The 18,519-nt window shown below is 44.3% G+C and overlaps 2 protein-coding genes across 2 annotated transcripts in view; one reads left to right on the forward strand and one right to left on the reverse strand.

Moving 5' to 3' along the window:
- LOC105476094 (lysosomal protein transmembrane 4 beta) overlaps window positions 1–18,519 on the reverse strand; it is a 75,574-nt gene that overhangs the window by 51,995 nt on the left and 5,060 nt on the right.
- LOC139355801 (small ribosomal subunit protein uS13-like) lies at window positions 17,604–18,112 on the forward strand. Its single transcript, XM_071067967.1, has one exon. The coding sequence runs from the start codon at window positions 17,639–17,641 to the stop codon at window positions 18,032–18,034; it is 396 nt and encodes a 131-aa protein (XP_070924068.1). The 5' UTR covers window positions 17,604–17,638; the 3' UTR covers window positions 18,035–18,112.

Genomic DNA, 18,519 nt, shown 5'->3' on the forward strand with positions numbered 1-18,519 from the left:
GCACAGTGGCTCATACCTGTAATTCCTCTACTTTGGGAGGCCGAGGTGGGTGGATCACTTGAGATCAGGAGTTCGAGAGCAGCCTGGCCAACATGGTGAAACCCTGTTTCTAAAAATGCAAATTAGCTGGGCGTGGTGGTAGATGCCTGTAATCCCTGCTACTCAGGAGGCTGAGGCAGGAGAATCACTTCAACCAGGGAGGCAGAGGTTCCAGTGAGCTGAGATCGTGCCACTGCCCTCCAGCCTTGGTGAAAGAGTGAGACACTGTCTCAAGGAAAGAAAAAAAAAAAAAAGTTCATTTTTAAATGACAATCCCAATTGGTTGTTTCAGGGTTACTGTAGGATTCGAAGTAACTTCTGTTTTTCTTTTTTTTTTTTTTTTTTGAGACGGAGTCTCACTGTGTCACCCAGGCTGGAGTGTAGTGGCATGATCTCGGTTCACTGCAACCGCCACCTGCCAGGTTTAAGCGATTCTCCTGCCTCAGCCTCCCGAGTAGCTGGGATTACAGGTGCCTGCCACCACGCCCGGCTAATTTTTGTATTTTTAGCAGAGATGGGGTTTTTACCGTCGTCAGGCTGGTCTTGAACTCCTGACCTTGAGATCCACCCAGCTCAGCCTCCCAAAGTGCTAGGATTATAGGCGTGAGCCACTGCGCCTGGCTGGAATAACTTTTCTTCCTGTGTTTTCCAAATTGTCAAATAAAAGCCAATTGCTTTTTGAAAAAAATTATGAGAATAGGCACTTCCCAGAGTATACATAACTAATTTAAACAGATATTACAAGCATGTGCTTAACCAAATACCTGAAGGTACAAAAGAATATACAGGGAAAAGTTACCTTCTCCGTCAAAGGCATCTGAACCAAAGCGACTCCATTACGAACAGGGTTTTGGTAAAATGAGGCTAAGACCCACTGGGCTGCACTCCCAGGAGGTTAGGCCTTCTAAGTCACAGGATGAGACAGGAGATCAGCACAAGGTACAGGTCACAGAGACCTTGCCGATAAAACAGGTGATGGTAAAGAAGCCGACCAAAACCCACCAAAACCAAGATGGTGACAAAAGTGAGCTCTGGCTGTCCTCACTGCTCGTTATGCACTAATCATAATATATTAGCATGCATGCTAAAAGATACTCCCACCAGCACCATGACAGTTTACAAATGCCATGGCAACGTCAGGTAGTTACTCTATATGGTCTGAAAAGGGGGGAACTCTCATTTCTGGGAACTGCCCACCCCTTTCCTGTAAAACTCATGAAAAATCCACCCCTTGTTTAGCATATAATGAATAAATAATTATGGTATTATCAGTGGAACAGCCCAAGCTACTGCTCTGCCTATGGAGTAACGATTCTTTTGTTTCTTTACTTAATAAACTTACATTCACTTTACTCTGTGGACTCAACCTGAATTGCTTCTTGCATGAGGTCCAAGAACCCTCTCTTGGGGTCTGCATCAGGACCCCTTTCCAGTAACATCTCCACAGTAATTATTGTAACAGTATCTTGTTTCTCTCCAAAGATCCAAGAAATTTCATAGCACATTTTAAACTGTGATTAACAAAACTATTTGAAGAAAACTTTTCATTACAACTCCAAGGCTTAAAGGAGGCACAGGCCAGTCCCACAACTGGCATTATGATATACGGCAAAGATGTTATTTGATAAACTGTCAAGTTTTCTTGTCATTTCAATCCCTCTATATTTTTTAAATTTATTTTTTATTTTATTTTTTGAGATGGAGTCTCGCACTGTCGCCCAGGCTGAAGTGCAGTGGTGCAAGCACGGCTCACCGCAACCTCCGCCACCCGGGTTCAAGTGATTCTCCCGCCTCAATAGGCGCCTGTAGCTGCGATTACAGGCACCTGCCACCACGCCTGGTTAATTTTTTTGTATTTTTATGAGAGACAGGGTTTCACCATGTTGGCCAGGTTGGTCTCGAACTCCTGACCTCAAGTGATCCGCCTGCCTCAGACTCCCAAAGTGCTGGGATTACAGGTGTGAGCCACTGTGCCCAACTCTTCTATACTCTCATTTTTGAGAAAAGGTATGTGGAAAATTGTGGACTGAAATAAGATCAAATGAAATAAGAGGAATGCCACTCAAGTTAGTTATCTTACCTCTTCACATCTTAACAAGAACCATATTAAGAGCTTTTGTTTACTAGTTTTCTAGATCTTCTAAAGCCAGTGTTACGCACCTGCTTTACACATGTGCTTTCCTGTACTCTCAGTCCCCAGGGACCTGTTAACCCTTAATCAGCTTATTATTCCCTTGTGGAGTCTACTGATCATATATAGCTACTAATTGCCTACAACACATACTTGCTAAGTGCTTAGGAAGAACTCCCCGGGACTCAGAACATGAAGTTAAATACATCATGTACCCAAAAAACAAAAAGCATAAAGCAGTGAGTGTGACAAGAGCTCAGAGAAAGAATAATGGAAGTTAAGGAGAGTTACAGTCAGGGGTTGCAGGGACCTGCAACAGAGATGGTAGCATTTGAACAGGAACTCGAAAGATGAAGATTTGGAGCCTGAGGGGTATGGAAAAGAACAATTCCAAGTATGAGCAATGCCACTGAGACGAGGACATGTCCTCAAGACAGCAAGTTCAATGTGGCTGGAAGGCCAGGGTAGGGGGGTATGAAAAGAAATGTTAGAGGATAGAACCAGAAATGTGGGATGGGGCCAGGTGGTGAAGAGGCCTCGAAACTAGGATAGAAATTCTAATAGTTAACGAAAATGCTATAAAGGTTTTTGAGGAAGGATATAACATGATCAGAGCTATGTTGTCAGAAAGAGCAAACTGGCAGAAGTAGGAAAGCTAAATTAGAGGCAGGAATCCAATCTGGTGTTAAATAAAAATTATAAGCGGCCATTGTTGCAGATTGAGTTCCTGCACAATAGGGCCCCAACACACTAGAACACAAACCAAAATGCAGCCACCCATGCTCAGGTTCACGATAACCTGAAGTCACCTGATGCTAACTAACAGTTATTTTTGTATTGTTCTGTCTCCCTGCCCCTGCCTTACAAGAAAAGTCCCTTTTAAATGACCCATCTGCTTTTAGTTCTTTGTTTCTGGTTGTTTCTGGTTTAGTTCTTTGATTCTGGTTTATTCAGCCCATTTCTCTCTAAAAAGCCAAGCTCCTCTGCTTAGCTCACAGGATACTCATATGGGATGAAGTGTTACCCAATTCTAGAAAGCCAATTAAGATCTTTAAACTAAATTGTTCTAATTTTGTCCTTTGACCCTGGAAACACCTACGATAGTCTGGCTAAGAATAGGGCACTTCATCTCTAATTCGCATGATAACCCTGTGAGATGGTCATCTTCCGCATCAGTTGGTCAGGTTTAGTGACTTTATCTTAGGGCCTATGTGTGGGAGAGCCAAGGTTGGAACCCCAAGACCTTTCCACATGGAGGCAGAATTACTAGAGATACAGTAACTGACTACATGCAAAGAACACAGAAAAAGAAGCAAAGAAGACCTGAGACTTCAAGCCTGGTGACAGGATGTATCTTGTCATTATCAGAAATGGAAAAGGTCAGTGGAAGGACAATGACAATGTCGATTTTAGATACACTGTGCTGAAAGTACTTGCAGTATATCCAAATAATCCTATTTTTAGCTTATCCATCTGGCCTCTAACCCTCCTCTTTGTACTCGCCCTGTGGTATTCATGTGTGCCCTGTTTTTCTGTTTGCTACTGGAGTTCTGACAGCCTGATGCTGTCAGATACTTACATGCCTTTCTGCCCTCTCCTGTTCCATCTCTATAACACATCACATGGTGTCTGACAACAGAGTCCTGGCTGCTGGCTCAGCGTGTCCTTCTTACTCCAGAGTGGGTCCTGGGTCCTACACCTGCCAGTGTCATAAATGCTGTAGTAACTATTATCACCCACTCTGTACCTCTAGCCCTGTGGTCTTTCTCTCAGGGGACCAAGTCCCCTTCCAGGTGCCCTGGTTCTTCATGAGGCAGTCCAGATAGAGGGGACACAGATAAAACAAAGATATGACAGGTACGCTGCTCATTACACATCACAAATGACTCACCACTGTGGCTTTTAATCAGTGTGGAACTTTCCTAATATAAGAAGGTCTGTGCACCACCACGTATCTACCGTATTATTATATAAAACCTCAACTGTTGGATGGGAATCTGGCACACCATGAATGATGTGAATAGAAAATGGGGAGCCATGAGGACCTATGTCTGTGCAAAGGGGTTGGGGTTAGGATTAGCCATGGTAGCTACTAAACCCAGACAGATGGAAAAGGTCAAACATGAGTCAAAACCCCAACAACACTGGGTAAGAAGAACTTCCTGAAAGAGAGAAAATGGCAATCACTCAATCATCCATTCTAACCGAGAATAAAACATCACCACAAATGAGAAGGAAGACGACGCTCAGGCTTGCCAGGAGCAGATGACGTAATGCCTACAGCTGATCTAAATGCAAAAGAGGGGACACACTTATGCTCTAATTCAGTTAATGCTCACTTATATTTGGGCTTTGTTTTTTTGTGTCATGAATAAACTGTTCCTATTCTATTTACAAACTGATACTGTGATGTCACATATTTTTCCTTGTTCTTAACAATGATTACTTCCACATGTAAATAAATCCAACTTCTGTAACTTCTTAAGTGGTGTTAGGTCCCTGAATATGTTCCAGGAATTCAAAGTGCTTTTCACCCATAAATCATCTATCAGATCCCAAATAAGAGACCTGCAGCTTGAATCTAAACAAATGAAAACGTAATTGTCAGCTCTCCTTTTTAAAAGCCTCAATTAAAAGAAAAAAACCTTAAGAACATTCAAATCCACTGATACAGTAATTAAACAACGATCAGAAATTTACACAGGTTGTATCCAAAAATGATCATTGCAGACTTATCTATAATAATGAAAACTTGAAACAAAAGCAGAATGACTGAATATTAAAGCCAAGTAACAGAATCCTATACAAGCATTAAAATCATATTTTAAAAAACGTTAATGACAGGGGGCCGGGCACGGTGACTCACACCTATAATCCCAGCACTTTGGGAGGCCGAGGCCGGTGGATCACGAGGTCAGGAGATCAAGACCATCCTGGCTAACACGGTGAAACCCTGTCTCTACTAAAAATATAAAAAATTAGCCAGGCGTGGTGGTGGGTGCCTGTAACCCCAGCTACTCGGGAGGCTGAGGCAGGAGAATGGTGTGAACCCGGGAGGCGGACCTTGCAGTGAGCCGAGATCGCATCACTGCACTCTAGCCTGGGCGACAGAGTGAGACTCCGTCTCAGAAAAATATATATATATAATAATAATAATTAGCCAGGTGTGGTGGTAGGCACCTGTGGTCCTGGCTACTCTGGAAGCTGACACAGGTAGATTGCCTAAGCGCAAGAGGCTGAGGCTGCAGTGACCTGCGATCATGCTACCACACTGCACTCTGAGTGACAGAGTGAGATTTCCTGTCTCAAAAAATAATAATAAATAAACATTATAATCTGATATGCTGTTTTCTGATACTTGGCTAATTTCTATATTCCAGTATGTGGAAATTTTTTCTAAAAGCTATTAATGGGGCTGGGCATGGTGGCTCATGCCTGTAATCCCAGTACTTTGGGAGGCCGAGGCAGGTGGATCACCTGAAGTCAGGAGTTTGAGACCAGCCTGGACCACATGGTGAAACCTTGTCTCTCAAAAATACAAAAATTAGCCGGGCGTGGTGGCGGGTGCCTGTAATCCCAGCTACTCAGGAGGCCGATGCAGGAGAATCGCTTGAACACGGGAGGTGGAGGTTGCAATGAGCCAAGATCACGCCACTGCACTCCAGCCTGGGTGACAGAGTGAGACTCCATCTCAAAATAAATAAATAAAATTAAAATAAAATGAGAGCTATTGATGGCAGATATGCCTCTCATTTGGACTCAATTTCAATGGGCAAATCAAATGGAAGTTTGAATCAGACTCTCAATATGGTCCTGTTCTGATATTAAAATAAACTTCTTCTCATGCTTGTTACTTCAATTCAAATAAATATGATAAATATATTCTGGGGGGAAAATAGATTTATTGTAAAATCCTATTTGCCTAAGAAATTCACTAAATTAGTTCACCTACTATGTGCCCAACACTGCTTGAAACTGGGTTGTACAGAAATTATTAAGACATGGTCCCAAGCTGGGCGTGGTGGTTCACGCTTGCAATCCCAGCACTTTCGGAGGCTGAGGTGGGAGGACTGCTAGAGGCCAAAAGTTCAAGATGAGCTGAATTTTTATATTTATTAATAAATTTTATATTAGCTGGGTTTGGGAGGCCAAAGCAGGTAGATCACCTGAGCTCAGGAGTTCAAGACCAGCCTGGCTAACATGGTGAAACCTCATCTCTACTAAAAATACAAAAATTAGTCAGGCGTGATGGCAGGTGCCAGTAATCCCAGTTACTTGAAAGGCTGAGGCAGGAGAATTGTTTGAACCTAGGAGGCAGAGGCTGCTGTGAGGCGAGACTACACCATTGCACTCCAGCCTGGGCAACAGAGCAACAAAAAAAAAATGTAGCTGGGTTTGGTGGTATATGCTTGCAGTCCTAGCTTCTTGGGAGGCTGAGGTGAGGGTTAATGCTTGAGCCCATGAGTTCAAGGCTGTAGTGAGCTATGATGGTGCCACTGCTCCCCAGGCTGGGCGACAGAGCAAGAACCCCAACTCTTAACCCCTGTCCCATTTGTCCCAGCAGCCCTAGCAGCTGCAGCATTTATCCTGAGATAAGTTTGCCACAAAATATCTTGCTTTTATTATTATTTTTGCATTCCTCTAGTATATCAATTTGGGAAACAACAGACATTCTGTTTACAGCATTCAGTTTTAATAGGGGTATTTCCACATACAAAATATACGAATTCTCTATCGCTAAAAGTGTCAAATCCTACAAAACAGCATTCCTATGGATGATGTTAACATCATTCTTGAACAGTTGTTGGCCGAAGATTCATTTGAACAATCCCATTTTTCTGAAATAGACAACACTGATGTTCTGTTTAGAAATAATTCCAAGAACAATTTTTATATTTTATTTTACAATGAAAATCACTCAGATTTGCTTCAGCCTCATAGGGTGTGTTTACATAAAATTAAATGAGTGCTGAGAGCAAGCTAAACCTTTTTTTTCTGAACAGAAAAATGGTTGAAAAAAAAAGACATGGTCCCTGTGCCCAACATTAGTCCAGTGGGAGAAACATACATCAACAGCCAAGTAAAATGTAGAATAAACGCTATAACATTCATTAACTCATTCATTCAGTTGTTCAAAAATTAATCTATTATGCAACAAATATATGCCAGGCACAATGCTAAGCATCACATATATATTATGGCAAAGCCCTCAAGGCAGCCTATTATCTAGTGGGGATGATAATAAATTGGATGTTCTATTCAGAGAGAAAACAAATTATGTTACCTTATCAACAACAGTATTTTTTTCATTCTAGAGTTTCTAGTTATTATTTTCAAATCTGTCATATCCTTTGTATGATTCCTGAGGTGACATTATTAACACCAGAAAGTAACAGACCTTAAACATCTTGAGAGACAAAAATTATAGCACAAACAATTTTAGGGTATCAGATTAAGTGACTAATTGACTGCTATGCTGGGCGCAATGGCTCATGCCTGTAAACCAGCACTTTGGAAGGCGAGGAGGGCGGATTACTTGAGGTCAGGAGTTTGAGACCAGCCTGCGCAACAGGGTGAAACCCCATATCTACAAAAAATACAAATAATTAGCTGGTCATGGTGGCTCACAACTGTAGTCCCAGCTGCTTGGGGAGCTGGGGTGTGAGGGACATGGAGCCCAGGAGGTCAAGGATGCTGTGAGCAGAGATGGTGCCACTGCACTCCAGCCTGGGTGACAAAAGTGAGACCTATCTCAAAAAAATAAAAATAAAAAAGAACTGACTGGGCCGGGCGCGGTGGCTCACACCTGTAATCCCAGCACTCTGGGAGGCCAAAGCGGGCAGATCACAAGGTCAGCAGATCGAGACCATCCTGGCTAACATGGTAAAACCCTGTCTCTACTAAAAAAAATACAAAAAGTTAGCCCGGTGTGGTGGTGGGCGCCTGTAGTCCAGGCTACTTGGGAGGCTGAGGCAGGAGAATGGCGTGAACCCAGGAGGCGGAGTTTGCAGTGAGCCGAGATCGCGCTACTGCACTCCAGCCTGGGTAACAGAGCAAGACTCTGTCTCAAAAAAACAAAAAACTCTAAGGCACGCAAGCAGGAAAACGAGTCACTCTTGGCAATCCCTGGAGTTGGATTGTAATGGCGGCCATTGTAAGTTGCTGAACTTCTAAGTCAAAGGATGGTCTCGGTCTCCTTGGTTACAGACTCTGAGAGAAAAAGTTTAAGGAGTCAAATGGATGTTGTACCTTTTATTAGAGCTCCATTTCAGTAGATATAATTTTTTAATATATTATGTAAGTTTTTTCCCCCCAAATTCAACCAGGTCCTTCTGATTGACCAGTTTAGTCAACACAGTACCATCCTTTGAGGACATCTTCCTCATAGGTGATGAATTAAACCAAGAAGCCACCATCCCCACACGCACTATTTTATATTATAAAAACAGTGCTGCCTCCCTATCAAGTCTGATCATTACTACACCGTTCTACAGATGAGGATTCAGACTTCAGGGAAAATATGCACATACCATGTTCATAAAATATAGTTGCATAAAGTTTTCAACTGACATTCAATTGTTGGTGCTTTGATTACAATTGCCATATAAGCTCTTACCAGTAACCCAGGTTCCTCCCAAGAAGCCACCACACCCCATTCACAGGCCCTGGCCAACTCTGCTAAACCAATCCCTGGCAGTAAGCTCAAAATTCCTTTCAAGGGAGTGCTCCAGACAGCAAATCACAAGGTCAGGAGATGGAAACCATCCTGGCTAACATGGTGAAACCCCATCTCTACTAAAAAAAAAAATCAGCTGGGTGTGGTGGTGGGCGCTGGTAGTCCCAGCTACTCAGGAGGCTGAGGCAGGAGAATGGTGTGAATGCGGGAGGCGGAGCTTGCAGTGAGCCGAGATCGTGCCACTGCAATCCAGCGTGGGCGACTGAGCGAGACTCAAACAAACAAACAAACATCTCCTAGCCTCCCTCACAGCTAAGGTCACATGTCTTCTTTTTGGTTACTGGGATGTAAGTGAAAGTGATGTGTGCATTTTCTATTTCACATCCTTAAAAAAATAAAGCTGATTGTCCTCCAGATACCCCTTTCTCCCTTATGGCAGACCAGGACACAAACCTGGTGCTTCAGCCATGAAGACAAACACAAAGGAGGCAGCCTCCTTAGAACCCAGAGAAGGAATCCATGCACAATATTTGGGATGGTGGAGCTATACCCCCACCCCGCAGCCTGGGTCTCTGGATAGCTTCAAGGAACAATGTTGGCCAACACTCCCTAGACTGTTAACAGGAGAGAAATAAACTTCTACCTTCCTGCAGTTTTGCGTTTGTTATATCAACTTTATAGCATAATTGGCTCACCTCCAGTTTTGCAACCCCTAGGCCCATTACTGTTAGTCAACACAAATCTGAGTACTTACTATAGGTTAAGGGTTACTGCTTCACCATCTCTGCACCATGGAACCAACTGGCTGTGTAATTTTAGTGGCTCAAGGTTTTTTTTGTTTGAGACGGAGTCTCACTCTGTTGCCAGGCTGGATTGTAGTGGTGCGATCTCAGCTCACCACAACCTCCGCCTCCCGGGTTCAAGTGATTCTCTTGCCTCAGCCTCTGGAGTAGCTGAGACTACAGGCACGTGCCACCATACCTAATTTTTTTGTATTTTTACTGAGTTTCACTATGTTGGTCAGGCTGGTCTTGAACTCGGGACCTCGTGATCTGCCTGCCTCGGCCTCCCAAAGTGCTGGGATTACAGGCGTGAGCCACCACGCCCAGCCTTGTTTTTTTTTTTTTTAAGTTCAATCTTACGTTTACTAATAATTTGAAATTACATTTCCTCAAGCATTTTTTTTAACCTTTCCCTGACTGAGAAACAATTTCCCTTGGAAACTGTAACTGCAAAGACTGTAACTAAAACTGTAACTAAACTCTTAAAAAAAAGTTAAAAGCAACTAAAGAAGTGTGGTCTTTGTTTACTTTTTACTTTCCTTCAAGCACAATGAGTTAACCAATAACTCAACAACTCTCATTGAGTCTCCAAAAGCTCTACTAAAAGTCTCAAGAACTGGGAGGAGGAAAAGGAGTGCTGCTAGGGCTCACACATTATTTTCACTAGCATTCCTTTATGACCAATGACAAATCAGCCCAAAAGGTGGTGGGGCAGAATGGGACAACTGTGGCCTCTTCCTTCAGGGCCAAGATTCAAAGTTAAATTGACAAAACAAATATATTACTCATTCAAACATAATACATATTGTAGGACAAAACTCACGTTAACTACTTAATACTTTATGCTAAGTTACTGAGAAAAGAACTTTTATCTGAGGAATGCAAGTCTTTATTATCAGGCCCAGAGAGACATTAAAATGATACAGCAATCACTTTCTACTCCCCCTCCCTTTTGAGCTATCTCTTCAGCTCTTGCAACTGATTGCTATTGCCACAAGTAGCTACAAATTAACCTAATAATGCATAGTTATACAATGGATAGCCAATCACGAACCAATGTTGTTTCTGCAAACCAAGGACGATTCCTGGCAAACAACTTTGTATCAGTACACTCCCTGTTCCTCCTTTCAGTCTTTAAAAATCCATTTATAACTGCTGCTAATCTGTGTGTGTATAGTCAGGGCAATGTCATTCTGTATTCTGGGGTTGCAATCCTCAAGCCTGGCCCAAACAAACTCTCTACTTATATTAATTTTGCCTCAGTTTCTTCCTTTTAGGTCGACAATAGATATATTTAAAGAGAATCCCAGAGGGACTGGTATTAAACAATTTTGATAGCAATCTTTATTTATTGGCCACCTTGTCTGTCTAATGAACTTTTATGATAAAAGTGTGATAAGGGGCTCAGGCCTGCAATCCTAGCACTTTGGGAGGCTGAGGCAGGGGGATCACCTGAGGTCAAGAGTTCTAGACCAGCCTGGCCAACATGGTGAAACCCCATCTCTACTAAATTAAGCCGGGTGTGGTGGTCCGCACCTGTAATCCCATGTACTCAGGAGGCTTGAACCTGGGAGGCAGAGGTTGCAGGGAACTGAGATGGCGCCATTGGACTCCATCATGGGTGACAGAGTGCCACTCTGTCTCAAAAAAAAACAAAAAGTGTAATAAAAGCTTAAAAAGATATTGAATACCACTGAAATCTCCAACAACCAATGTTCTATAGAACTCCCTTGATCCTTTATTAGATGAGGGAAACCTGTACTTTAAAAATCCAATGTCCTTCCCTATCTAAATCTATTCAATTCCTTAAATCAGATGGAGAAAATCTAGGTGGCAATGAGAGGTGACAACGTGCTAGCAGCCCTCGGCCTCTGGCCCCGGCTTCCACTCTGGTGGCACTTGAGGAACCCTTCAGCCCGCCACGGCACCGTGGGATCCCCTCTCTGAGCTGGCTGAGGCTAGAGCCTCCTCCCTCTGCTTGCAGGGAGGTGTGGAGAGAGAGGCACGGGTGGGAACCGGGGCTGCGCTGGCCAGCCGGTGTGAATTCAGGCGGGCCTAGGCGCGGGCTCGGCGGCCCCGCACACGGAGCGGCAGGCAGGCACCCCGGGCCCAGGGCAGTGAGGGGCTTAGCACCCGGGCCAGCAGCTGCGGAGGTTGCCCCCGGTCCCCCAGCAGTGACTGCCAGGCCGCACTCAAATTCTCCCGGGGTTTAGCTGCTTCCCCATGGGGCAGGGCTCGGGACCTGCAGCCCGCCATGTCTGAGCTCCCTATCTGTCTGATCTCCCTACCTGCGGTGGGCTCCTGTGCCGCCTGAACCTGTCCGAGCGGCTCCACCCCCTGCTCGGTGGCACCTGGTCCCATGGACAGCCCAACTGAGGAGTGCAGCTGCTTCCCCACCAGGCAGGGCTCGGGACTGGCAGGCAGCTCCGCCTGCAGCCCTGGTGCAGGATCCACTGGGTGAAGCCAGCTGGGCTCCTGAACTGGATGGGGACTTAGAGAACTTTTATATCTAGCCAGAGGAGGATCGTATGTGCACCAATCAGCACTCTGTATCTAGCTAAGGTAGTGGAGACTTGGAGGACTAGCACTCTGTGACTCTGTCTAGCTCAAGTATTGTAAACGCACCAATCAGCACTCTGTATCTAGCTCAAGGTTTGTAAATACACCAACTGGTACTCTGTATCTAGCTAATCTAGTGGAGACTTGGAGGACTAGCACTCTGTGACTCTGTGTCTAGCTCAAGGATTGTAAACGCACCAATCAGCACTCTGTGTCTAGCTCAGGGTTTGTAAATACACCAATTGGTACTCTGTATCTAGCTAATCTAGTGGAGACTTCGAGGACTAGCTCTCTGTGGCTCTGTGTCTAGCTCAAGGATTGTAAATGCACCAATCAGCACTCTGTGTCTAGCTCAAGGTTTGTAAATACACCAATCAGCACTCTTGTGTCTAGCTCAAGGTTTGTAAATTCACCAATTGGTACTCTGTATCTAGCTAACTCTGTATCTAGCTAACTAGCACTCTGTGACTCTGTGTCTAGCTCAAAGACTGTAAACACACCAATCAGCACTCTGTCAAAATGGACCAATCAGCTCTCTGTAAAATAGACCAATCAGCTCTCTGTAAAATGGACCAATCATCAGGATGTGGGTGGGGCCAGATAAGGGAATAAAAGCAGGCTGCCCCAGCCAACAGTGGCAACCCCCTTGGGTCCCCTTCCACACTGTGGAAGCTTTGTTCTTTTGCTCTTTGCAATCAATCTTGCTGCTGCTCACTCTTTGGGTTCACACTGCCTTTATGACCTGTAACACTCACCGCGAAGGTCTGCAGCTTCACTCCTGACAGCAAGACCACGAACCCATCCACCAAAAGAAAGAGGCTTGAGACACATCTGAACGTCTGAAGGAACAAACTCGGGACACACCATCTTTAAGAACTGTAACACTCACCGCGAGGGTCCGCAGCTTCATTCCTGAAGTCAGTGAGACCAAGAACCCACCAAGTTCAGACACAGCAAGAGAGACCTGTATCACTCACTAACTGGTAAAAATCCCTATCCATCTTATTCATACCATTAAGAGCTGATACCTGCTATAGTTTGTATCTAGAGAGCTATATATAACATACTGCCTGGTTTTCTAGCCGTCTGAAATAGCCTGCCATTTTAATCTAACTTAAAAACTGCTTTCATTGGCCAGGCGTGGTGGCTCACGCCTGTAATTCCAACACTTTGGGAGGCTGAGGTGGGCAGATCACGAGGTCAGGAGATCGAGACCATCCTGGCTAAAACGTTGAAACCCCATCTCTACTAAAAACAAAAAAATTAACTGGGCATGGTAGCAGGCGCCTGTAGTCCCAGCTACGCAGGAGGCTGAGGCAGGAGAATGCCTTGAACCTGGGAGGTGGAGTTTGCAGTGAGCAGAGATCACGCCACTGCACTCCAGCCTGGGCGACAGAACGAGACTCCATCTCAAAAAAACAAAAAAACAAAAAACAAAAACAACAAAACAAAACTTTCATCATATCACTCCTGTTCATAACTCTTCAATGATTCCCCACTGCCTACAGAATAAAATCCAAACTCTTTAGTCTACTATTTAGTCTTTTACAATCTAACATAGTGGGGAAAACACCAGGCAGTAAAGATGACACAATTGTCACAAATCAGTCTGTTATTCTATCCTGAAATTACGGGCCAAGTCATAGAATCTGACAGTTGGAAAGAAGCCATTAAATGAACATATCACCATCATGCGTGACCCAGGGTTGCTCTGAGGTCTATAAGAACAAACGTGAACGCTCACTGAAAGCTATCAATCACTCTACGAATACAGGATGCTGGTCTCACTATCCTGTAATGAGACAAATCAATAGTTGTTGAACTTCTCAGAATACAAAGAAGAGAATCTATTAGGCTTGTGAAGGGGTGAAGAAAATTCTCTCCCCTCTACAACTTCTGAAGGTTTGATCATTTGAGCCTAATAAAGAAACTGATAATAGATCAACAGCAAGAAAAGGCATACAAATGTATTACATGCACACGCATACATGGGAGTCACAGGAATAAGAAAACTCGAAGGGCCAGATGGTTTAAGTTTTAATACCATCCTGAAGTTACAGAAAGAGTAGGGGTTTAGATCATGGCAAAACAGGTTACGGGAGGGAGGGATGGAAAGGCCTGGCTAGGGAAGGTGGTCTTGTTATGCGCAAATGAGACCTCACAGGTAGCAGCCTTGAGAAAGGATACTTGGTAGCCTGTGGTATGTGGTAAACTTCTCTATTAGACCTTCAAAGGTGTCAGACTCTCAATCTCTTGGTAAATCTGTCCTAGGTCTGAACATGGGGGATGGGGTGGGGAGAAGGTGTGCTCAGAAAAAGCCTGGCTGTTTGTTTCACTAATGCAGATTTTCCCTAAAGATGCAAATCTCCACAAACAGCAGCTTTTCAGAGCTATTCATGTTTGCAGTTTCTCTAACACATCTTGAAATATACAGAAGAGGTGTATTTCGGGTGAGATATTCTGGTTTCCTTTACTTCAGTAAACAAGGAAACTGAGCTTCCATGTGAACAAGTGGATTCTTTGAAAGACCAGGTCTGCACTTGTATCCCAGAACTTAAAGTATAACAAAAAAAAGAAAAGTAAAAAGAAAGACCAGGTCATAAAGCCAATGAGAGCAGCTACTCAGGCCTCTTTCATCCTTTATAACCTGATACACGAACTACCCTGTGAATAGTGTCGGGCACAAAGAGCCATTTGGTATGTATTTGCTGTGTCTAAGTTCCTAAAAAACAACTGAACAAGGATATATGAAAAAAAGAAAAGGCCGGGCGCGGTGGCTCACACTTGTAATCCCAGCACTTTGGGAGGCCAAGGCGGGCAGATCACCTGAGGTCGGGAGTTCGAGATTAGCCTAACATGGAGAAACCCCATCTCTACTAAAAAATAACAACAATAATAAATAAAATACAAAATTAGCCAGGCATGGTAGCGCATGCCTGCAATCCCAGCTACTCAGGAGGCTGAAGCAGGAGAACTGCTTGAACCCAGGAGGCGGAGGTTGCAGTGAGCCGAGATGGCACCATTGCACTGCAGCCTGGGCAACAAGAGCAAGACTCCGTCTCAAAAAAAAAAAAAAAAAAAAAGGCCGGGGACGGTGGCTCACACCCGTAATCCCAGCACTTTGGGAGGCTGAAGCGGGTGGATCACGAGGTCAAGAGTTCGAGACAAGCCTGACCAACATAGTGAAACCCCGTCTCTACTAAACATAAAAAATTAGCCAGGCATGGTGGTGCATGCCTGTAATCCCAGCTGCTAGCTACTCGGGAGACTGAGGCAGGAGAATCGCTTGAACCCAGGAGGCAGAGGTTGCAGTGAGCAGAGACTGTGCCACTGCACTCCAGCCTGGACAACAGAGTAAGGCTCTGCCTCAAAAAAAAAAAAAAAAAAAAAGCCTGGAGTGGTGGTGTGAGCCTGTAGTCCCAGCTACTTGGGAGGCTGAAATGGGAAGACTGCTTGAGCCAGGGAAGACAAGGCTGCAGTGAGCCATGATCGTACCACTGTACTCTAGCCTGGGCATTAGAGTGAGACCTTGTCTCAAACAAAAAAAAAAAAGGTCAGGCATGGTGGCTTAGGTCTGTAATCCCAGCACTTTGGGAGGCTGAGAGGAGCAGATCACCTGAGGTCAGGAGTTCGAGACCAGCCTGACCAACATGGAGAAATCCTGTTCTCTACTAAAAATACAAAATTAACTGGGTGTGGTGGCGCATGCCTGTAATCCCAGCTACTAGGGAGGCTGAGACAAGAGAATTGCTTGAACCCGGGAGTCAGAGGTTGTGGTGAGCCAAGATCACACCCCTGCACTCCAGCCTAAGCAACAGGAGCAAAACTCTGTCTCAAAAAAAAAAGTCCCCAAAGTCTTGTGCAAGAATGTTCAGGGCAGCTTTATTTATAATAGCCCCAAATTGGAAATAACCCAAATGTCTAATATCTGGCAAATGGATAAACAAATTAATACAATAAAAACAATACTCAGCAATAAAAAGCAACACTCCAAGAACATGAGTGAATCTAAAAAGTTATGCTAAGTGAAAGAAGCTAGATACAGAAAGGTACATACAGCATAATTCCATTTACATGAATAAGCAAAATTTACCTACAGTGATTGGGTGTATGGCAGGGATTAACTGGGAAACAGCACAAGGGAACTTGTTAGAGGTTTGGAAATGTTCTCAAGGAATGTGGGTTACATTACAGAGGCATTTGTCAACTCAATAAACTACATTTAACTGTGAATTTTGCCAGGCATCGGTGGTTCACGCCTATAATCTCAGCACTTTGGGAGGCTGAGGCAGGCAGATCACCCGAGGTCAGGAGTTCAAGACCAACCTGGGCCACATAATGAAACCCTGTCTCTACTAGCAATACAAAAATTAGCCAGGCGCAGTGGTGGATGCCTGTAATCCCAGCTACTCGGGAGGCTGAGGCAGGAGAATCGCTTGAACCCAGGAGACGGAGGTTGCAGTGAGTCAAGATTGCACCATTGCACTCCAGCCTGAGCAACAAGAGCAAAACTCTCATCTCAAAAAAAAAAAAAAAAAAAGGCGAGCGCAGTGGCTCACGCCTGTAATCTCACTTTGGGAGGGAAGGCGGGTGGATCACAAGGTCAGGAGTTCAAGACCAGCCTGACCAACATGGGGAAACCCCGTGTCTACTAAAAATACGAAAATTAGCCCAGAACACGCCTGTAATCCCAGCTACTCAGGAGGCTGAGGCAGGAGAATCGCTTGAACCCAGGAGGCGGAGGTTGTGTGAGCTGAGATCATGCCACTGCACTCCAGCCTGGGCATCAGGGCAAGACTCGGTCTCAAAAAAAAAAAAAAAAAAATTTGTAGTACATAAATCACAACTCAATAAAAGAAAAAAATAAAGAGACAAAAAAATGATCTCTAGTAATAAATACCTTAAGTCTCCCAAAGTAGCTTGGCCCAGAATTTTAAAAATAGTAATAATAATAAATACCTGAAGTCAATATACTTTATTTCAGGACTGAAGGAAAACTTTTATTATTCCAAGCCAAACCCAAAACACATGCACAACTTTTAAAAGTAAAACAGTGAAAACAGAACAGATTAAAACATCACTCAGGGCCGGGCGCAGTGGCTCAAGCCTGTAATCCCAGCACTTTGGGAGGCTGAGACGGGAGGATCACGAGGTCAGGAGATCGAGACCAGCCTGGCTAACACGGTGAAACCCCGTCTCTACTGAAAAAAAAAACAAAAAAAAACAAAAAAAAAAACTAGCCGGGCGTGGTGGTGGCGCCTGTAGTCCCAGCTACTCGGGAGGCTGAGGCAGGAGAATGGCCGTAAACCCAGGAGGCGGAGCTTGCAGTGAGCTGAGATCCGGCCACTGCACTCCAGCCTGGGCGACAGAGCGAGACTCCATCTCAAAAAAAAAAAAAAAATCACTCAGGCTTCCACAGGAGGCCTACATGCCGCCGCTTGTGCTGCCGCCATGTCTCTAGTGATCCCTGAAAAGTTCCAGCATATTTTGCGAGTACTCAACACCAACATCGATGGGCGGCAGAAAATAGCCTTTGCCACCACTGCCATTAAGGGTGTAGGCCAAAGATATGTTTGTGCGGTGTTGAGGAAAGCAGACATTGACCTCACCAAGAGGGCAGGAGAACTCACGGAGGATGAGGTGGAACGTGTGATCACCGTTAGGGAGAATCCACGCCAGTACAAGATCCCAGACTGGTTCTTGAACAGACAGAAGGATGTAAAGGATGGAAAATATAGCCAGGTCCTAGCCAATGGTCTGGACAACAAGCTCCGTGAAGACCTGGAGCGAATAAAGAAAATTCGGGCCCATAGAGGGCTGCGCCACTTCTGGGGCCTTCGTGTCTGAGGCCAGCACACCAAGACCACTGGCCACCGTGGCCACACCATGGGTGTGTCCAAGAAGAAGTAAGTCTGTAGGCCTTGTCTGTTAATAGTTTATATACCAAAAAAAAAAAAAAAAACCTCAGACCATATACCAACCATGGGTTTTTAAGCTGTCAAGTAAATCACCAAAGTTCTCTAGCCTCAGTTTTCTCATCTGTAAAATGGGAATAAGAAAATCTACCTCACCAGCAATATGTAAAAATTAACCTTATGCAAAGCATCTAGTAAAGTACCTGACACTCAGAGCCTTAGTAAATGGTATTGGTAGGAATCAACAATGAGAAAACATATAAAAAAGACCCACTTTACCTATCTTGCAAAACAGGAAATTACTTAAATGAGCCCTTATTGTGGACTCTTTTACTTTTTTAGGTTTTTTTTTTTTTTTTTTTTTTTGAGACGGAGTTTTGCTTCTGTTCCCCAAGCTGGAGTGCAATGGCACGATCT

This window comes from Macaca nemestrina, chromosome 8, assembly GCF_043159975.1.
Source record: "Macaca nemestrina isolate mMacNem1 chromosome 8, mMacNem.hap1, whole genome shotgun sequence".
Taxonomy (NCBI): domain Eukaryota; kingdom Metazoa; phylum Chordata; class Mammalia; order Primates; family Cercopithecidae; genus Macaca; species Macaca nemestrina.